The sequence below is a fragment of the Artemia sp. Qi Xiang Cuo genome, chromosome 4 (genome assembly GCF_049724085.1).
Source record: "Artemia sp. Qi Xiang Cuo chromosome 4, ASM4972408v1, whole genome shotgun sequence".
NCBI lineage: Eukaryota > Metazoa > Arthropoda > Branchiopoda > Anostraca > Artemiidae > Artemia > Artemia sp. Qi Xiang Cuo.
In genome coordinates this window covers 73222270-73240684 of record NC_142797.1, presented here as the reverse complement: position 1 = coordinate 73240684, position 18415 = coordinate 73222270, and the positions used below count along the sequence as shown (strand labels likewise).

Genomic DNA, 18415 nt, shown 5'->3' with positions numbered 1-18415 from the left:
TATTATATAATATTATATATTATAATATAAAATAATATAATATAATATAATAATATAATATAATAATAATATAATAATAATTACAAAATAATGCTTTCTCTTCTTTTGAAAGAAAACATAAAATAGTTGTTCTAATAAAAAAATAACAAAAGCGTTTCTATAGCTTCTATAGAGAGTGGAAAATATTCTAAGGGACTGGTATCTCTAATATATATCTCTTTAACGATAAGAGAGCCTATTGGGTCTTGTGTGGTCCAGGAAGGGAAGGATAACCCTTGCTGGATTGAACAATGTTCAACAAAATACGTTTTCATTTATTTTTTTTTTCATAAGTCTTTGGCCACTATTGTGCTTTTAACATACTGTAATTTCGATAATTTACTCTTTATCAGAACTGTTTTCTTTTACGTTATTTCATACCTATTACGTCAGATACGTTTAAAATTCATACAACAGAAGCTTTGAATTTGTCCGAAAAAATATTATTAAGGGTTCTCTCGTTCTTTCAAAGGGAGTGACATACAAAAAACATGTTGAAAGAATTTTTAAGATTAGAATTCAATGAGAGTAATAAGTTGTGAACTATACGCATGCATGGCATAAAATACCCATTTAAGATTTCTTTAAAAGGAAAACAAACTTTTTAATATTTTTAGAATCTCGTAGTCCTTTGAAAATGAATAAATATTCCATCGTTATAGCTATTATTTTATTGGATGTATTGAAAGGTAGGCACAAATGCACTTTTAGTTATTTAAATTAGGTTCACTTCTGGATTAACAAGCTTAAAATTAGCTACATTATTAATTAAAATATGTTTTAAATATAATTTCAATCAGAATAATAAGTCGCGTACTTGCACTTGCATAGCATAAACTACAGATTTAAGATTGATTTAAGACGAAAACGAACTTGTTACTTTTAGAATCTCGAAGTTATTTGAATATTGATAAGTATTCCATCGATGTATTTGTTCTTCTAGTGGATGTGTTGAAAGATAGGAAAAAAATAATTACAGTTTTATTTGGATTATATTGAATTATATTTTAGTAAACTTAAAACTGATTATGTTGATAACTAAATTGCACAATATATAATGAACGAAAACTACCGTAGAATATGGAGGAGGGTACTGTACCCCGTTTCTACAGCCAACACTTTACACTAGCGTTTTACTAAGGCTTCGCTGAAGGCATTATCGCCTTTCCATGAAACATTGGAACCTGGAAAATTTCTTGGAAATCCTGTAAAATTTCCCCCAGAATATTTCCACATGCAAAATTCAGTCGGCAAGGAGAAATTATGACAAATAAAAATATTTCAGATAATAATTTTGTCCCATCCCCCCTCCCAGTATAAAATTTCCCCTGGAAAGATTACCACTGGAAAATTCCCTCTCAGTAGAAAATTCTTCTCATGGAAACCCACCCCTAACACAAAATCAACCCCCTACCTCAAAGAATGTCTGTATGCTTCCCAATAACAAACACTATACGCAAACAATGAGCAAATTTCGTAACTAACAGCCCTTTACCAATGGGCAGTGTGGGTTATGTCACACCCAAATACATAGTTAGTGAACCTTTAAACTACGCTAAACAAAATGTCTATCTCAAAATTTGGACCGTTCAACTTTGGAAAAAAAGGGCCTCGGAAGGAGTAGTTGCCCTCCAATCTTTTTGGTCACTTAAAAATGGCACTAGAACTTTTAATTTCGGTTTAAATACGACCTTTGCTGATCTTCTAGGACCATTAGTTTGATACGATCACCTCTGGGGAAACAAAACAAAAGAAAAGAAAAAATCCAATAAGCATGCATCCGTGATATTTCTTCTTGCAAAAACAAACAACAAAATTGCACATTTTTGATGATAGGAGCTTGAAGCCCTCTACAACAGGGTTCTCTGATACGCTGAATCTGATGGTGCAGTTTTCGTTAAGATTCTTTTACTTTTTGGGGGTATTTCTCCCTTTTTTGAAAATTGAACGATTTTTCTCAGGCTCGCAGCTATTTTTGGGTAGCACTAAACTTAATGAATCTTAAATATAGGATCAGCGTAAAAAAGTCAGTTCTTTTGATCTTTCTGTTGGTATCAAAACAATGTTTTTTAGAATTGCAGTTACAATTGAGCTCAGTCGCTCGTTACTAGTTCGCTACTACGAACTGTCTGATCAAGAAGAATATTGTAATATTAAGCTTGTACAACTTTTGACGGAATAAATTCAGGCAGGGCCATAAGTCTGTTGTTCCGATAAAATATATTTTGAGATTTTCACCAACAAGGTCACCAACAAGTGTTTTGAGCAAATGGTTAGGGTCAATCTGTAAACCACTTTTGTCTACACAAATTTCGTATATTAAGAATTCTTCGAATTTGGTTGAAAAACTGAAAAAAGTATAAATTTCTTCGAATTCTTTGCTTTCAAGCTTCGACAATGTATCAACGTACACAAATCAAACAGTTCGTGGTAACAAACTGTAAGTAAGGAGCGACCCGGCTCAATGGTAACCGAAACTCTAGAAAACGGTATTTTGATATAAATAGATACATCAAAAGAATTAGATTTTAATGATGATTTCAAATATATAAGTTTCATCAAGTTTAGTGCTACCCATCAAAAGTTACGTGCCTGAGCAAATTTGGCTGATTTTCGAATAAAAGGGGGAAAGACCCCCTAAAAGTTATAGAACCTTAATGAAAATCACACCATCATATTCAGCGTATCAGAGAACCCTACTGTAGAGGTTTCAATCTCTTATCTACAGAAATGTTGAATTTTGCATTTTTTTGCCAGAAGAAAGATCACGGGTGCGTGTTATTTGTTTGTTTGTTTGTTTTTTTTTTTTTTTTTTCCTTTTCCCCAGGGGGGATCGCATCGACCCAGTGGCCCTGGAATATCGTAAGAGGGCTCATTGGAATGGAAATTAAAAGTTCTAGTGCCCTTTTTAAGTGACCAAAAAATGGAGGCCAACTAGGCCCCCTCCCACGCTAATTTTTTTTCCAAAGTCACCCGATTAAAATTTTGAGATAGCCATTTTGTTCAGCATATTCGAAAATATTATAATTATGTCTTTTAGGATGATTTAATACCCCGAAGTTCCCGGGGGGAGGGCTGAAATTTATGAACTTTAGCCAATGTTAACATATAGTATTAGTTATTGGGAAGTATAAAGACGTTTTCAGGGGATGTTTTTTCTGGTAGTGGGGGGGATTGGTCGGGGGTTATGTGGGAGGATTTTTCCATGAAGAAAGTTCTCTTGGGGGAAGGGACGTTGCTATGAAGGGGACACCGGACTTCCCAGCATTATTTAAAAAAAAGATCAGAAATTAAATATAAAAAAACAAGTTTTTCAGCTGCAACAGCAGCAACATAAAAACTTTAAACGAACAGAAAATATTACATATATGATTGGGTTCACCCCCTAGTCAATACCTCGCTCTTTAAGCCAAAGATTTTTTAAGTACTTTCATAAGAGCTATTTATTCTAATTGACGGCCTTTTTGATTAAGGGGTAATTTTTAAATAATTGGAAAAAAATTCGAACTTTATCTTAAAGGGCGAGGTATTGTCTTGGGGGTCAACCCCCTAATGTACGTATTAAAGGTATATGAATGTAGAAGTTCGTTATGTAAGTTAATTCGTAAGTTACGTATATTTATTACTAATAAAAACGTTCATAAATAAAATTGAACAAGTTTCGAGAAAGTCATTTAACCAAATAAAATTAAATTAATATTCAAATTTTGTTTTAATTATTCATGTACGATCAAAACCTGCATTTATTCAAAAACGTTCAAAAATTAAATAAAAAAAACAAGTTTTTTTTTAACTGAAAGTAAGGAACGACGTTAAAACTTAAAACGAACAGAAATTATTCCTTATATGAAAGGGGCTGTCCCCTCCTTAACGCCTCGCTCATTACGCTAAAGTTTGGCTGAAAGTTATGAACTTTACCCAATGTTAACATATATTATTGGTTATTGGGAAGCATACAGACGTTTTCAGGAGGAATTTTTTCTGGTAGTGGGGGGGGGGGGTGGTTCAGGGGTTATATGGAAGGATCTTTTCATGAAGGAAGTTTTCATGGGGAAGGGACATGGCCATGAAGGGGCACCGGATTTCCCATCATTATTTAAAAACAAAATCAGAAATTAAATATAAACAAACAAGTTTTTCAACTGAAAGTAAGGAGCAACATCAAAACTTAAAACGAACAAAAAATATTAGCTTTATGATTGGGTTCACCTTCTAGGCAATGCCTCGCTCTTTAAGTCAAAGAATTTTTAGTACTTTCATAAGAGCTGTTTATTCTAATTAACGGCCTCTGTGATTAAGGGGTCATTTTTAAAGAATTGGAACAAATTCGAACTTTAGCTTAAAGAGCAAGGTATTGACTAGGGTCAATTTAATTTGTAAATTACATCAGAACCAAATTTAGAGACAGCCGTTTAGTAAAAGAAAATTAAAAATTTTATGACACTTTTGTTTACTTATTCAATGACGGTGAGCCAAAATAAAAGCTGCATTATCTAAAAAAAGATCAGAAATTAAATAAAAAAAGAAGTTTTTCAACTGAAAGTAAGGAGCGACATCAAAACTGAAAACAAACAAAAATTTTTCCGTATATGAAAGGGGCTGTCCCCTCCTCAACGCCTTGCTGTTTATGCTAAAGTTTGACTCTGTCTCATAACTTTATTCTTTAAAACAATAAAAACTTTAGCGTAAAGAGCGAGGCGTTGAGGAAGGGACAGCCCCTTTCATACACGGCATAATTTCTGTTCGTTTTAAGTTTTAATGTCACTCCTTACTTTCAGTTTAAAAAACTTGTTTTTTTTATTTAACATTGATGTAGAAGCAGCCGAAACTCTTCTAGAAGGAAAGCTGTTAAGAAATTTGGATTTGATTAGTGGCAAAGCAGATTTGGAGGTTTCTGTAATTATGCATTTAGTAAGGTTGTGCAATAGGTTCTCTTATTTTTTTCAATTTAGAGGGGAGTATTTCGAACAAATAAATGGTTTACCTATAGGGGCCCGTTTATCCCCTTTATTAGCTAATATTTTTGTGGACAATAATGAAACAATTGCGTTAGATTCATATTTTTTAAAAGATATTTTCTGGGATCGGTATATGGATGACATAACTTCAGTATGGAGTTATGGGAGGAGGAATTAAAGGTATTTTTGGAACAACTTATTTGTTTGGGGGGATTTAAAGTTTACTGTTGATTTAGAAAAAATGAGAAACTCCCTTTTCTTGATGTGCTTCTTTTGAAAAATCAAAATAGTCTGGATTTTAAAATTTACAGAAAACCGACAAATAACAATAGATTTTTGTCTTATAGTTCCGGTCACGCTCCTCGCCAAGTAAAAATTGGTTTGATCATTTCTTTAACTGATCGGATGTTTTTTGTTCCTTACCATATGTACCCTGGCTAAGTAAAAAACTTAAAAGAATTTTACAAAGCAATGGTCTAAGGGTAGCTTTAAAGAGTAATAATACTTTGGTTAGTTTTCTACATTCTGGAATGATCTAACTTCATTGGGGCAACAAAGTGGGGTTTATCAAATCCCATGTACTTGCGGAAGCTCATATGTGGGACGTACTAACCAGAGTTTGGAAATGAGATTATTACCACATAAAAATTATATTTCTTCGGCTGTAAAGCAAGATTCTAAGTCTGAAGAATTTAATTCAGCCCTTTCAGAACATATTTTTAATTTTCCAGACCATTTTATTTTGTTCGAGAAGGTCTCTTTGATTTCTAGGGATTGGGGTTTAAAGCAAAATTTTCGGGAAACGCTTGAAATAAAGAAAATCTTATTCAAGAATATTGCTTTGAATGGGGATACAGGTGAATATGGGCTGAACTGAATCTATGATAATTTATTAAAATCTGACAGAGTAAAGTTCAATTCACCCAATGTAGTTGACCTTTGTCCAAAAGTTATATCATTGAACGCTAATGAAACGAATCCAAGAAGGTCAAAGAAAAGGATTTTATCCCTATTTTGGACTTTTATTTTATTTTCACCGTGCTAAATAAAAAAAAAACTTTTAAATATAAATTAATTTTTGTTTAAACCAATGGACGAGCGTCTTTCAAATTAAAACTATAATATATTCACGTTTTAATATTTTTCTATTAAAAAATTCCGACCAAAAATGGCATTAAAATTATCTTTGCCTTTTTTCTTAGGAGAAAAACTCCCTTACTAGATTTTTGGTTCGATAACTCTGAAATTATTCTTTAGACATTTCTTAGTTTTAGCAGCCCTACGGTCGCGGCTGCATATAAGGTAAAGGTTGGGATATTTCAAACAGATCGTGGTACCGAACTGCAAGTTAGGAGCGACCCGGCTCAATAGTAACCGATACTCTAAAAACTAGAACTTTGATGACCATAGATACATCAATAGAAACAGATTTTTATGCTAATTTCTAATATATAAGTTTCATTAAGTTTAATAATACCCATCAAAAGTTACGTGCCTGAGAAAATTTGCCTTATTTTCGAAAAAAGGGGGAAACACCCCCAAAAAGTCACAGAACTTAAATGAAAATCACACCATCGGATTCAGCGTATCAGAAAACCCTTATTGCGGAAGTTTCAAGCTCCTATCTGCAAAAATGTGGAATTTTCTATTTTTTGTCAGAAGAAAGATCACGGATGCGTTTTTTTTTTCTTTTTTTTATTATTATTATTATTATTTTCCTAGGAGTGGTCGTATCAATCCAGTAGTCCTATAATATCATAAGAGGGCTCATTTGAACGGAAATTAAAATTCTAATGCATCTTTTAAAGACCAAAAAAATTGGAAGGCAACTTGGATTCCTCCCACGCTCATTTTTTCCCAAAGTCACCCAATCAAAATTTTGAGATAGCCATTTTGTTCAACATAGTCGAAAATCTAATAAATATATCGTTGAGGATGACTTAATCCTCCATAGCTCCCAGGAGAAGGGCTGCAAGTTATGAACTTTGCCCATTGTTTACATATAGTATTGGTTAATGGGAAGTATAAAGACGTTTCAGGAGGGATTTTTTCTGATGGGGGGGTGTCGGAGGAGGGCCCTTCGGGGGAGGATCCTTCCGTGGAGGATGCTTCCTTGGGGGAAGGGACATTTCTATGAAGAGGGCGCTGGATTTCCCAGTGTTATTTAAAAAACGATCAGAAATTATTAAATAAAAAAAACTAGTTTTTTCAACCGAAAGTAAGGAGCAACATTAAAACTTAAAATAAACAGAAATTATTACGTATATGAGGGGGTTCACCCCCTAGTCAATACTTCGCCCTTTTCGCTAAAGTTTTTATTAGTACTTTCAAAAGAGCTATCTATATTAATTAACCGGGGTTTGTGATTCAGGGGTTGGTGATTCGAACAAAATTCGAACTTTAGCGTAAAAACCAAGGTATCGTCTAGGAGGCAAACTCCCTAATATACGTAATAGAGCATACGAATGTAGAAGTTCGTTACGTAAGTTAATTCGTAAGTTAGGTCAGAACAAAATTTCGAGAAAGCCGTTTAGCCAAAAAAGTAAAATTAATATGCAAATTACTTTTAATTATTCAAAATCAAAGCTGCATTAACTCAAAAACGTTCAGAAATTAAAAAAAAACAAGTTTTCTTTTAACTCAAAGTAAGGAGTGACATTAAAACTTAAAACGAACAGAAATTATTCCGTATATGAAAGGGGCTGTCCCCTCCTCAATACCTTGCTCTTCATGCTACAGTTAGAATCTGTCACATAACTTTACTTATTAAAACAATAAAAAACTTTAGCCCAAATAGTGAGATGTTGAGGAGGGGACAGCCCCTTTCATACACGGAATAATTTCTGTTCGTTTTAAGTTTTAATGTCGCTCCTTACTTTTAGTTAAAAAATACGTGTTCTTTTATTTAATCTTTTAAATATCGTCCGAAGACCTATCTACCAAAACTTGAAAAAAAAGCTTTCATGGTGAATAATTTGACGACTAACTTGAGTCAGTTGCAATTTAGTAGTCAATAGCTTAGCTGCAATTTAAGGGATATCTGCCGCACAAACTGGAATTAACAATTGTCACCTGCTAATTTGTGAAAACAGAGTTTTGTGAAATTTGTTCTTGGCAATTCGTAAAACATATTAATTGGGTAAAGATTTAGAAAAGAGACTTTTTTATTTGTAAAAAAAAGTATTTATATCATTAAATCACGCATAAAAATGTATTAAGACTGTAAAACACTGATGTTAAAATTTAATCCATAATGGGAAAAAATTAAGGTTTCATTAAAATTCTTTAAATTTCGCCCTCAAAATTAATAAATTATTTTGTCCTACAAGGTTCCGGATTGTTAGTAGAAGGGGAGGTGCTACTCCGATCAGAACCACGTGGTTTATGGTTTTTGTCAGTGAGAATTTGAAAAACAGGAATTTTGTCACATTTATGGATGGTTTTATGGATTTTGTCAGTGAGAATGAAAAAACAGGAACTTTGTCACATTTATGTCTGTTTTCATGGATGGTTATGTGTGTTGGTCAATTTATTTGATGTTTTTATGGTCTTTGTCAGTGAGAATGGAAAAACAGGAACTTTTTCACTCCTTTCCTGTTGTTGTTCGAGGCAGATGTTATGAGTTTCCGGGAAACAGTTAATGACACTTCCTTTCTGTTGTTATTCGAGGCAAATGTTATGAGTTCCCGGGAGATCGCGTGTTTCCAATATTTGTTGTTCAAGCCAAATGTTATGAGTTTCCGGGAAACAGTATTTGTTGTTGTTGTTCGATGCAAATGTTATGAGTTCCCGGGAGATCGCGTGTTTCCAATATTTGTTGTTCAAGCCAAATGTTATGAGTTTCCGGGAAACAGTATTTGTTGTTGTTGTTCAAGTCAAATGTTCTGGGTTCCCGGGAAACAGCTAGATCCCCCTTCTCAGCCAATCAGAGGGCTTTGTTTAGATCACACATGACAGATGATATCATGATTGATTGATTGACATGAAAGGGGAATTAATTTGTTGTTCTAAAGAGAATTGATTCACGAAAGGAAATTAATTTGGATTTCGAACAGAAATGTCTCCGGGCAAAGTTTAGTTCTCACATGACAGATGATGTCATGATTGATTGATTGACATGAAAGGGGAATTAATTTGTTTTTCTAAAGAGAATTGATTCACGAAAAAGGAATTAATTTGGATTTCTAAGAGAAATGTCTCCGGGCAAAGTTTTGATCACACATGACAGATGATTTCATGATTGAGTGATTGACATGAAAGGGGACTTAATTTGCTGTTCTAAAGAGATTTGATTCACGAGAGGGAATTAGTTTGGAGTTCTAACAAGAGAATCGTTTCCAAGCGAATGTTTGGATTATCGCGCGCGAAAAGCTTTCTTTGTAATTTCAATATGAAAGCACAGGGATGCCAAACAAAAGGAACTCGCTGAATTACGCTTAGGGATTATTTGGGTGAAACCGTTTTAGTCATTTTATGGAATTATTTCGGCGAAACAGTTAGAGACATTTTAAAATATGATTTTTGAAGAGATTTTAGGAGAGAATTTGAGGGTAAAACTTTGTGGTCGTTATAATACACAAGTTCTATTTGAACAGTGTTGTGAGGTCCTCTACCACAACCCAAAGGATTCCGATCCCCCTACCCCGACCCCAAAGGGTTCCAATCCCTCTACCCCAACCCCAAAGGTCCACCGGGCTCGCAAAGGGCCACCCGGCCCTCAAGTGCCGCCCAGACCCCCTAAGGCCCTACCCAGACTTCCAAAGGCCCTCCCCCGATCCCCAAAGGTCCACCGGGCTCCCAAAGGACCAATCGGCCCTCAAGTGCCGCCCAGACCCCAAAAGGTCCTCCCCAGGCTCCCAAAGGCCCTCCCCCGATCCCCAAAGGTCCACCAGGCTTCCAAAGGACCAATCGGTGCTCAAGGGTCCCCTCAGACCCCCAAAGGTCCTCCCTGGCCCCCAAAGGCCCTCCCCCGGTCCCCAAAGGTCCCCCGGGCTCCCGAAAGACCACTCAATCCTCAAGGGCCCCCCGGACCCCCAAAGGCCCTCCCCCGGTCCCCAAAGACCCCCCAGGCTCCCAACTGGCCCCCCCGACCCCCAAAGGCCCTCCCCCGGTCCCCAAAGGTGCCCCAGGCTCCCAAAAGGCCCCGGACCCCCAAAGGCCCTCCCCCGATCCCCAAAGGTCCACCAGGCTCCCAAAGGACCACCCAGGCCTTGGTTTAGTTTTAGTTAAAAGTATAGAGTGTTTTAGCTTAGAGTCATAACTTAGAGTTTTTGTTGAAGCTCTATTTTAGTTTAATTTTAGTTACGAGTTTGATGTTTTACCTTTGAGTTTTAGTTAGAGTGGAAGTTTAGTTTATTTACAGTTAAGAATTTAGAGTTTTAGCTTAGAGTCATAGCCTAGATTTTTACTTAAAGTTATTATTTGTATAATTTTTAGTTCAGAGTTTTGGTTTTGCTTAGAGTCTTAGCTTAGAGTTTTTTTTGTTATATTTCTAGTTTACTTTAGTTTTTATTAATAGTTAGATTTTTTAAAAATTAGTTTCAGTTATATTTCTAGCTTAGTTTATTTTTAGTTAATAGTTTAGAGTTTTTAGCTTATAGTTTTTGTTGAAGTTATAGTTTAGTTTAGTTTTAGTTAATAGTTTAGAGTTTTAGCATAGAGTCTTAGCTTAGAGTTTTTGTTATAGTTATAGTTTAGTTTAATTTTAGTTAAGAGTTTGATGTTTTACCTTTGAGTTTCAGTTAGAGTTCTAGTTTATTTTATTTTCAGTTCAGAGTTTATAGTTTTTAGATTAAAGTCATAGCTTATAGTTTTTTTTGAAGTTCTTTTTTAGTTAAGTTTTAGTAAAGATTTTATTGTTATAGATTATAGTATTAGATTATAGTTTTTGTTAGAGTTCTAGTCTATTTTAATTTTATTTTAGATTTTAGAGTTTTAGCTTAGTCCTATCTTAGAGTTTTTTTTGTTAGATTTCTAGTTTATTTTAATTTTAGTTTTAGTTAAGAGTTTGGTGTTTTAACTTAGAGTCTTAGTTTAGAGTTTTAATTTGAGTTCTAGTTTAGTTTAGTTTTAGTTAAGATTTTAGAATTTTATCTTAGAGTTTTTTTGTTAGAGTTCTAGTTTAGTTTAATTTTAGCTAAGAGTCTGATTTTTTACCTCTGAGTTTCAGTTAGAGTTCTAGTTTAGTTTTAGTTAAGAGTTGGATGTTTTATCTTAATGTCTTAGCTTAGAGTTTTTAGTTAGAGCTCTAGTTTAGTTTAGTTTTGGTTAAGAGTTTAGAATTTTAGCTTAGAGTCTTAGCTTAGAGTTTTTTTTTAGAGTTCTAGTTTATTTAATTTTAGTTAAGAGTTTAGAGTTTTTGTTCAAGTTTTAGTTTTAGTTAATAGTTTAGAGTTTTAGCTTAGAGTCTTAGCTTAGAGTTTTTTTTTGTTAGAGTTCTAGTTTAGTTTAGTTTTATTTAAGAGTTTGATTTTTTACCTCTGAGTTTCAGTTAGAATTTTAGTTTAGTTATAGTGAAGAGTTTGGGGTTTTACCTTAATGTCTTAGCGTAGACTTTTTAGTTACAGTTCTAGTTTAGTTTAGTTTTGGTTAAGAGTCTATAATTTTAGATCATACTGTTAGCTTAGAGTTTTTTTTTATAGTTCTAGTTTATTTTATTTTTAGTTAATAGTTTAGAGTTTTTTTTGAAGTTTTAGTTTATTTTAGTTTTATTTAATAGTTTATAGTTCTAGATTACAGTCTTAGCTTAGATTTTTTTTTAGAGTTGAAGTTTAGTTTATTAATAGTTAAGAGTTTTGAGTTTTAGCATAGAGTCTTAGCTTAGAGTTTTTGTTAGAGTGCTCGTTTAGTTTACCTGTAGTTAAGAGTTTTATCTTAGAGACCTAGCTTAGTGTTTTAGTTTAGTTTAGTTTTAATTAAGACTACAGGATTTTAGCACAAAGTCATAGCATAGATTTTTTGTTAGGATTTTAGTTTAGTTTAGTTTTTTTTAAGAATTTATAGTTTTAAATTATATTCATATATAAGAGTTATTGTTAGATTTCTAGTTTGGTTCTAGTTAATTTTTTATAATTCTAGATTATATTATTATATTGGATTTTTATGCTAGAGTTCTAGTTTATTTTAGTTTTAGTTAAGATCTTAGAGTTTTTAGCTGAGAGTCATAGCTTAGAGATTTTGTTGAAGTTCTAGTTTAGTTTAGTTTTAGTTAAGACTTTAGAGTTTTAGCTTAGAGTCTTAGCTTAGAGTTTTTGTTATAGTTGAAGTTTAGCTTAGTTATAGTTAAGAGTTTAGAGTTTTAGCTTAGAGTCTTAGCTTAGAGTTTTTGTTAGAGTTCTAGTTTAGTTTACATATAGTTAAGAGTTTGGAGTTTTACCATAGAGACCTAGCTTAGAATTTTAGTTTAGTTTAGTTTTATTTAATAGTTTAGAGTTTTTTAGCTTAGAGTCTTAGTTTAGAGTTTTTGTTAGAGTTCTAGTTTAGTTTAGTTTTAGTTAAGAGTTTGGTGTTTTACCTTAGAGTTTTTGTCGAAGTTCTAGTTTAGTTTAGTTTTATATAATAGTTTAGAGTTTTATATTAGAGTCTTAGCTTAGATTTTTTTGTTAGAGTTCTAGTTTATTTTAGTTTTAGTTAAGAGTTTAGAGTTTTTAGCTGAGAGTCATAGCCTAGAGTTTTTGTCGAAGTTCTAGTTTAGTTTAGTTTTAGTTAAGAGTTTGGTGTTTTACCTTAGAGTCTTAGCTTAGAGTTTTTGTTAGAGTTGAAGTTTATTTTAGTTTTAGTTAAGAGCTTAGAGTTTTTAGCTTAGAGTCTTAGCTTAGAGTTTTTGTTAGAGTTCTAGTTTAGTTTAGATATAGTTAATACTTTGGGGTTTTACCCTAGGGACTTAGCTTAGAGTTTTTGTTAGAGTTGAAGTTTAGTTTAGTAATAGTTAAGAGTTTATAGTTTTGGCATAGAGTCTTAGCTTAGAGTTTTTGTTAGAGTTCTTGTTTAGTTTACATATAGTTAAGAGTTTGGAGTATTACCTTAGAGACCTAGCTTAGAATTTTCGTTTAGTTTAGTAATAGTTAAGAGTTTATAATTTTAGCTCAGAATTTTAGCTTAGAGTTTTTGTTAGAGTTCTAGTTTAGTTCAGTTATAGTCAAGAGTTTGGTGTTTTACCATAGAGAGTTAGCTTAAAGTTTTAGTTTAGTTTTAATTCATATTTTAGAGTTTTATATTAGAGTCTTAGCAGAGAGTTTTGTTAGAGTTCTAGTTTAGTTTAGTTTTAGTTAAGAGTTTGGTGTTTTACCTTAATGTCTTAGACTTAGAGTTTTAATTAGAGTTCTAGTTTAGTTTAGTTTTGGTTAAGAGTTTAGAATTTTAGCTTAGAGTCTTAGCTTAGAGTTTTTTTTAGAGTTCTAGTTTAGTTTAGTTTTAGTTAAGAGTTTAGAGTTTTTGTTGAAGTTTTAGTTTATTTTATTTTTAGTTAATAGTTTAGAGTTTTAGCTTAGAGTCTTAGCTTAGAGTTTTAGTTAGAGTTGAAGTTTAGTTTATTAATAGTTAAGAGTTTAGAGTTTTAGCATAAAGTCTTAGCTTAGAGTTTTTGTTAGAGTTCTAGTTTAGTTTACATGTAGTTAAGAGTTTAGAGTTTTAGCCTAGAGTCTTAGCTTAGAGTTTTTGTTGAAGTTTAGTTTAGTTTTAGTTTAGAGTTTTAGCTTAGACTTAGAGTTTTAATTAGAGTTCTAGTTTAATTTAGTTTTAGTTAAGATTTTAGAGTTTTATCTTATAGTATTAGCAGAGAGTTTTTGTTAGAGTTTTAGTTTAGTTTAGTTCTAGTTAAGAGTTTAGAGTTTTAGCCTAGAGTCTTATATCAGAGTTTTTGTTAGAGTTCTAGTTTAGTTTTTGTTAAGAATTTAGAATTTTACCTTAGAGTCTTAGCTTAGAGTTTTACTTTAAGTTATAGTTTGGTTAAGTTTTAGTTAAGAGCTTAGAGTTTTTAGCTGAGTCTTAGCTTAGAGTTTTCGCTAGAGTTCTAGTTTAGTTTAGTTTTAGTTAAGATTTTAGAATTTTACCTTAGAGTCCTAGCTTAGAGTTTTTGTTAGAGTTCTAGTTTAGTTTAATTTTAGTTAAGAATTTGATATTTTACCTTTGAGTTTCAGTTAGAGGTCTAGTTTAGTTTACTTTTAGTTAATAGTTTAGCGTTTTACCTTTGGAGTTTTAGCTTAGAGTTTTAGTTAGAGTTCTAGTTTTGTTTAGTTTTAGTTAAGAGTTTAGAATTTTAGCTTAGAGTCTTAGTTCAGAGTTTTTGTTAGAATTCTAGTTTATTTTAGTTTTAGTTAATATTTTATAGTTTTACATTTGAGTTTAAATTATATTTCTAGTTTAGTTTAGTTTTAGTTATGAGTTTAAGAGTTTTTAGCTTAGAGTCTTAGCTTAGAGGTTTTGTTGAAGTTCTAGTTTACTCAAGTTTTAGTTAATAGCCTAGAGTGTTTGTTACAGTTCTAGTTTAGTTTAATTTTATTTAAGAGTTTAGAGTTTTAGCTTAGAGTTTTTTTGTTAGAGTTCTAGTTTACTTTAATTTTAGTTAAGAGTTTTATTTTTTTACCTTTGAGTTTCAATTAGAGTTCTAGTTTAGATTTAGTTAAGAGTTTGATGTTTTATCTTAGAGTTTCAGTTAGAGTTCTAGTTTAGTTTTAGTTAAGAGTTTGGTGTTTTACCTTAGAGTATTAGCTTAGAGTTTCTTTGTTATGTTTCTAGTTTATTTTAATTTTATTTAAGATTTTGATTTTGTACCTCTGAGTTTCAGTTAGAGTTCTAGTTTAGTTTTAGTTAAGAGTTTGGAGTTTTACCTTAGAGTCTTAGCTTAGAGTTTTTAGTTAGAGTTCTAGTTTAGTTTAGTTTTGGTTAAGAATTTAGAATTACAGCTTATAGTCGTAGCTTAGAGTTTTTTTAGAGTTATAGTTTATTTTAGTTTTAGTTAATAGTTTAGTTTTTAGCTTAGAGTCTTAGCTTAGAGTTTTTGTTGAAGTTTTAGTTAATTTTTGTTTTAGTTAAGAGTTTAGAGTTTTAGCTTAGAGTATTAGCTTAGAGTTATAGTTAGAGTTGAAGTTTAGTTTAGTAATAGTTAAGAATTTAGAGTTTTTAGCTTAGAGTCGTAGTTTAGAGTTTTTGTTATAGTTCTAGTTTAGTTTAGTTAAGAGTTTAGAGTTTTGAATTTTAGCTTAGACTCTTAGCTTAGAGTTTTTGTTAGATTTCTAGTTTAGTTTAGTTTTAGTCAAGAGTTTAGAGTTTTTAGCTTAGATTCATAGATTAGAGTTTTTGTTGAAGCTATACTTTAGTTTATTTTTAGTTAAGAGATTATAGTTTTAGCTTATAGTCTTATATTAGAGTTTTTGTTAGAGTTTCAGTTTAGTTTAGATCTTGTCAGGAATTTGTAGTCTTGTCCTATATTCTTAGCTTAGAGTTATAGTTAGAGTTGAAGTTTAGTTTAGTTATAGTTAAGAATTTAGAGTTTTTAGCTTAGAGTCGTAGTTTAGAGTTTTTGTTATAGTTCTAGTTTAGTTTAGTTAAGAGTTTAGAGTTTTATCATAGAGTCATAGGTTAGAGTTTTTGTTGAAGTTGAAGTTTAGTTTAGTCATAGTTAAGAATTTAGAGTTTTTATCTTAGAGTCATAGCTTAGAGTTTTTGAAGTTCTAGTTTAGTTTAGTTAAGAGTTTAGAGTTCCACCTTAGAGTCTTAGCTTAGAGTTTTAATTAGAGTTGAAGTTTAGTTTACTTATAGTTAAGGGTTTAGAATTTTAGCTTGGAGTCTTAGCTTAGAGTTCTAGTTAGAGTTCTAACTTAGTTTAGTTTTAGTTAAGAGTTTAGAGTTTTACCTTAAAGTCTTAGCTTATTGTTTTATTTAGAGTTCTAGTTTAGTTTAGTTTTAGTTAAGAGTTTTGAGTTTTACCATAGAGTCTTAGCTTAGAGTTTTAGTTAGAGTTATTGTTTAGTTTAGTTTTAGTTAAGAATTATAGCTTTAGCATAGAATCTTAGCTTAGAGATTTAGTTAGAGTTGAAGTTTAGTCCAAACTAGCATAACCACAAAATTACACAATATTGCATAGAAATACCAAAACCATAGGTTAGGCTAGGTCAGGTTAGAAGTTTGGTTTCTCCACGTTTAAGTTAGGTTAGATTAGGTTAACTTATCATGAGCGCGCATGATAAGCTAACCTAATCTAACCTAACTTAAACGTGGAGAAACCAAACTTCTAACCTGACCTAACCTAATCTATGGTTTTGGTATTTCTATGCAATATTGTGTAATTTTGTGGTTATGCTAGTTTGGGCTAAACTTCAACTCTAACTAAATCTCTAAGCTAAGATTCTATGCTAAAGCTATAACTTTTAACTAAAACTAAACTAAACAATAACTCTAACTAAAACTCTAAGCTAAGACTCTATGGTAAAACTCAAAACTCTTAACTAAAACTAAACTAAACTAGAACTCTAAATAAAACAATAAGCTAAGACTTTAAGCTACGACTCTAAACTCTTAACTAAAAATAAACTAAGTTAGAACTCTAACTAAAACTCTAAGCTAAGTCTCCAAGCTAAAATTCTAAACCCTTAACTATAAGTAAACTAAACTTCAACTCTAACTTAAACTTTAAGCTAAGACTATAAGGTGGAATTCTAAACTCTTAACTAAACTAAACTAGAACTTCAAAAACTCTAAGCTATGACTCTAAGATAAATACTCTAAATTCTTAACTATGACTAAACTAAACTTCAACTTCAACAAAAACTCTAACCTATGACTCTATGATAAAACTCTAAACTCTTAACTAAACTAAACTAGAACTATAAAAAAACTCTAAACTACGACTCTAAGCTAAAAACTCTAAATTCTTAACTATAACTAAACTAAACTTCAACTCTAACTATAACTCTAAGCTAATACTATAAGATAAAAATCTAAACTATTAACTAAAAATAAACTAAAATAAAAATATAAAAAAAGATATAAGATAATAATATAATATAAAACTACAAAATCTTAAATAAAAATAAACTAAACTATAGCTTCAACAAAAACTCTAAGCTATGAATCTAAGATAAAAACTCTAAACTCTTGACTAAAACTAAACTAAACTAGAAATCTAACAAAAACTCTAAGCTAAGAGTCTAAGCTAAAATTCTAAACTCTAAACTCTTAACTAAACAAAACTAAAACTATAACAAAAACTCTAAACTACGACTCTAATCTAAAAACTCTAAATTCTTAACTATAACTAAACTAAACTTCAACTCTAACTATAACTCTAAGCTAATACTCTAAGCTAAGACTCTAAACTCTTAACTAAAACAAAAATTAACTAAAACTTCAACAAAAACTCTAAGCTAAGACTCTATGGTAAAACTAAAATCTTAACTCAAACTAAAATAAGCTATAACTCTAAAAAACTATAATCTAATCACCTAAGATTAAATAATAAATAAACTAAAAAAACAACCATAACATAGAAACATACCTAAAAACACTAGGATACTACTCAAAGGTAAAAAACCCAACTCTTAACAAAAACAAAACTAGAGCTCCTACTGTAGCTGAGAAGTAAAAAATCAAACTCTTAACTAAAATTAAACTAGACTAGAAAACTAACAAAAAACTCTAAGCTAACACTCTAATGTGAAACACAAAACTATTAACTAAAACTAAACTAGAACTCTAACTGAAACTCTAAGGTAAAACACCAAACTCTTAACTAAAACTAAACTAGAACTCTAATTGAAACCCAAAGGTAAAAAAATAAAAATCTTAACTAAAATTAAAGTAAACTAGAACTCTAACAAAAAAACTCTAAGCTAAAACTATAAACTCTTAAATAAAATTAAACTAAACTATAACTCTAACAAAAACTCTAAGATATTAACTAAAACTAACGTAAACTAGAACTTCAACAAAACCTATAAGATAAGACTCTAAGCTAAAAACTCTAAACTCATAACTAAAACTAAACTAAACTAGAACTCTAATTGAAACTCAAATGTAAAACTCTAAATTATTAAATAAAACTAAAATAAACTAGAATTCTAACGAAAACTCTGAACTAATACTCTAAGCTAAAATTCTAAACTCTTAACTAGAACTGAACAAAAATAGAACTCTAACTACAACTCTAAGCTAAGACTCAAAGGTAGAACGGTAATCTCTTAACTAAAAGTAAAATAAACTAGAACTCTACCTGAAACTCAAAGGTAAAATATCAAATTCTTAACTAAAATTAAACTAAACTAGAACTCTAACAAAAACTCTAAGCTAGGACTCTAAGGTAAAACTCTAAACTCTTAACTAAAACTAAACTAAACTAGAACTCTAGCGAAAACTCTAAGCTAAGACTCAGCTAAAAACTCTAAGCTCTTAACTAAAACTTAACCAAACTATAACTTAAAGTA

General features: G+C 31.2%; 1 protein-coding gene across 1 annotated transcript in view; it reads left to right on the top strand.

Annotated features, from left to right (window-relative positions):
* The first annotated feature begins 601 nt into the window (after positions 1-601).
* The window catches only part of LOC148953419 (carbonic anhydrase 2-like), an 89415-nt gene continuing 71601 nt past the window's right edge, over positions 602-18415 (top strand). Inside the window, exon 1 of the mRNA XM_089087660.1 lies at positions 602-728. Within this exon, the coding sequence (XP_088943786.1) occupies positions 677-728 (52 nt within the window). The 5' untranslated portion in view covers positions 602-676. The remainder of the gene's footprint in view (positions 729-18415) is intronic.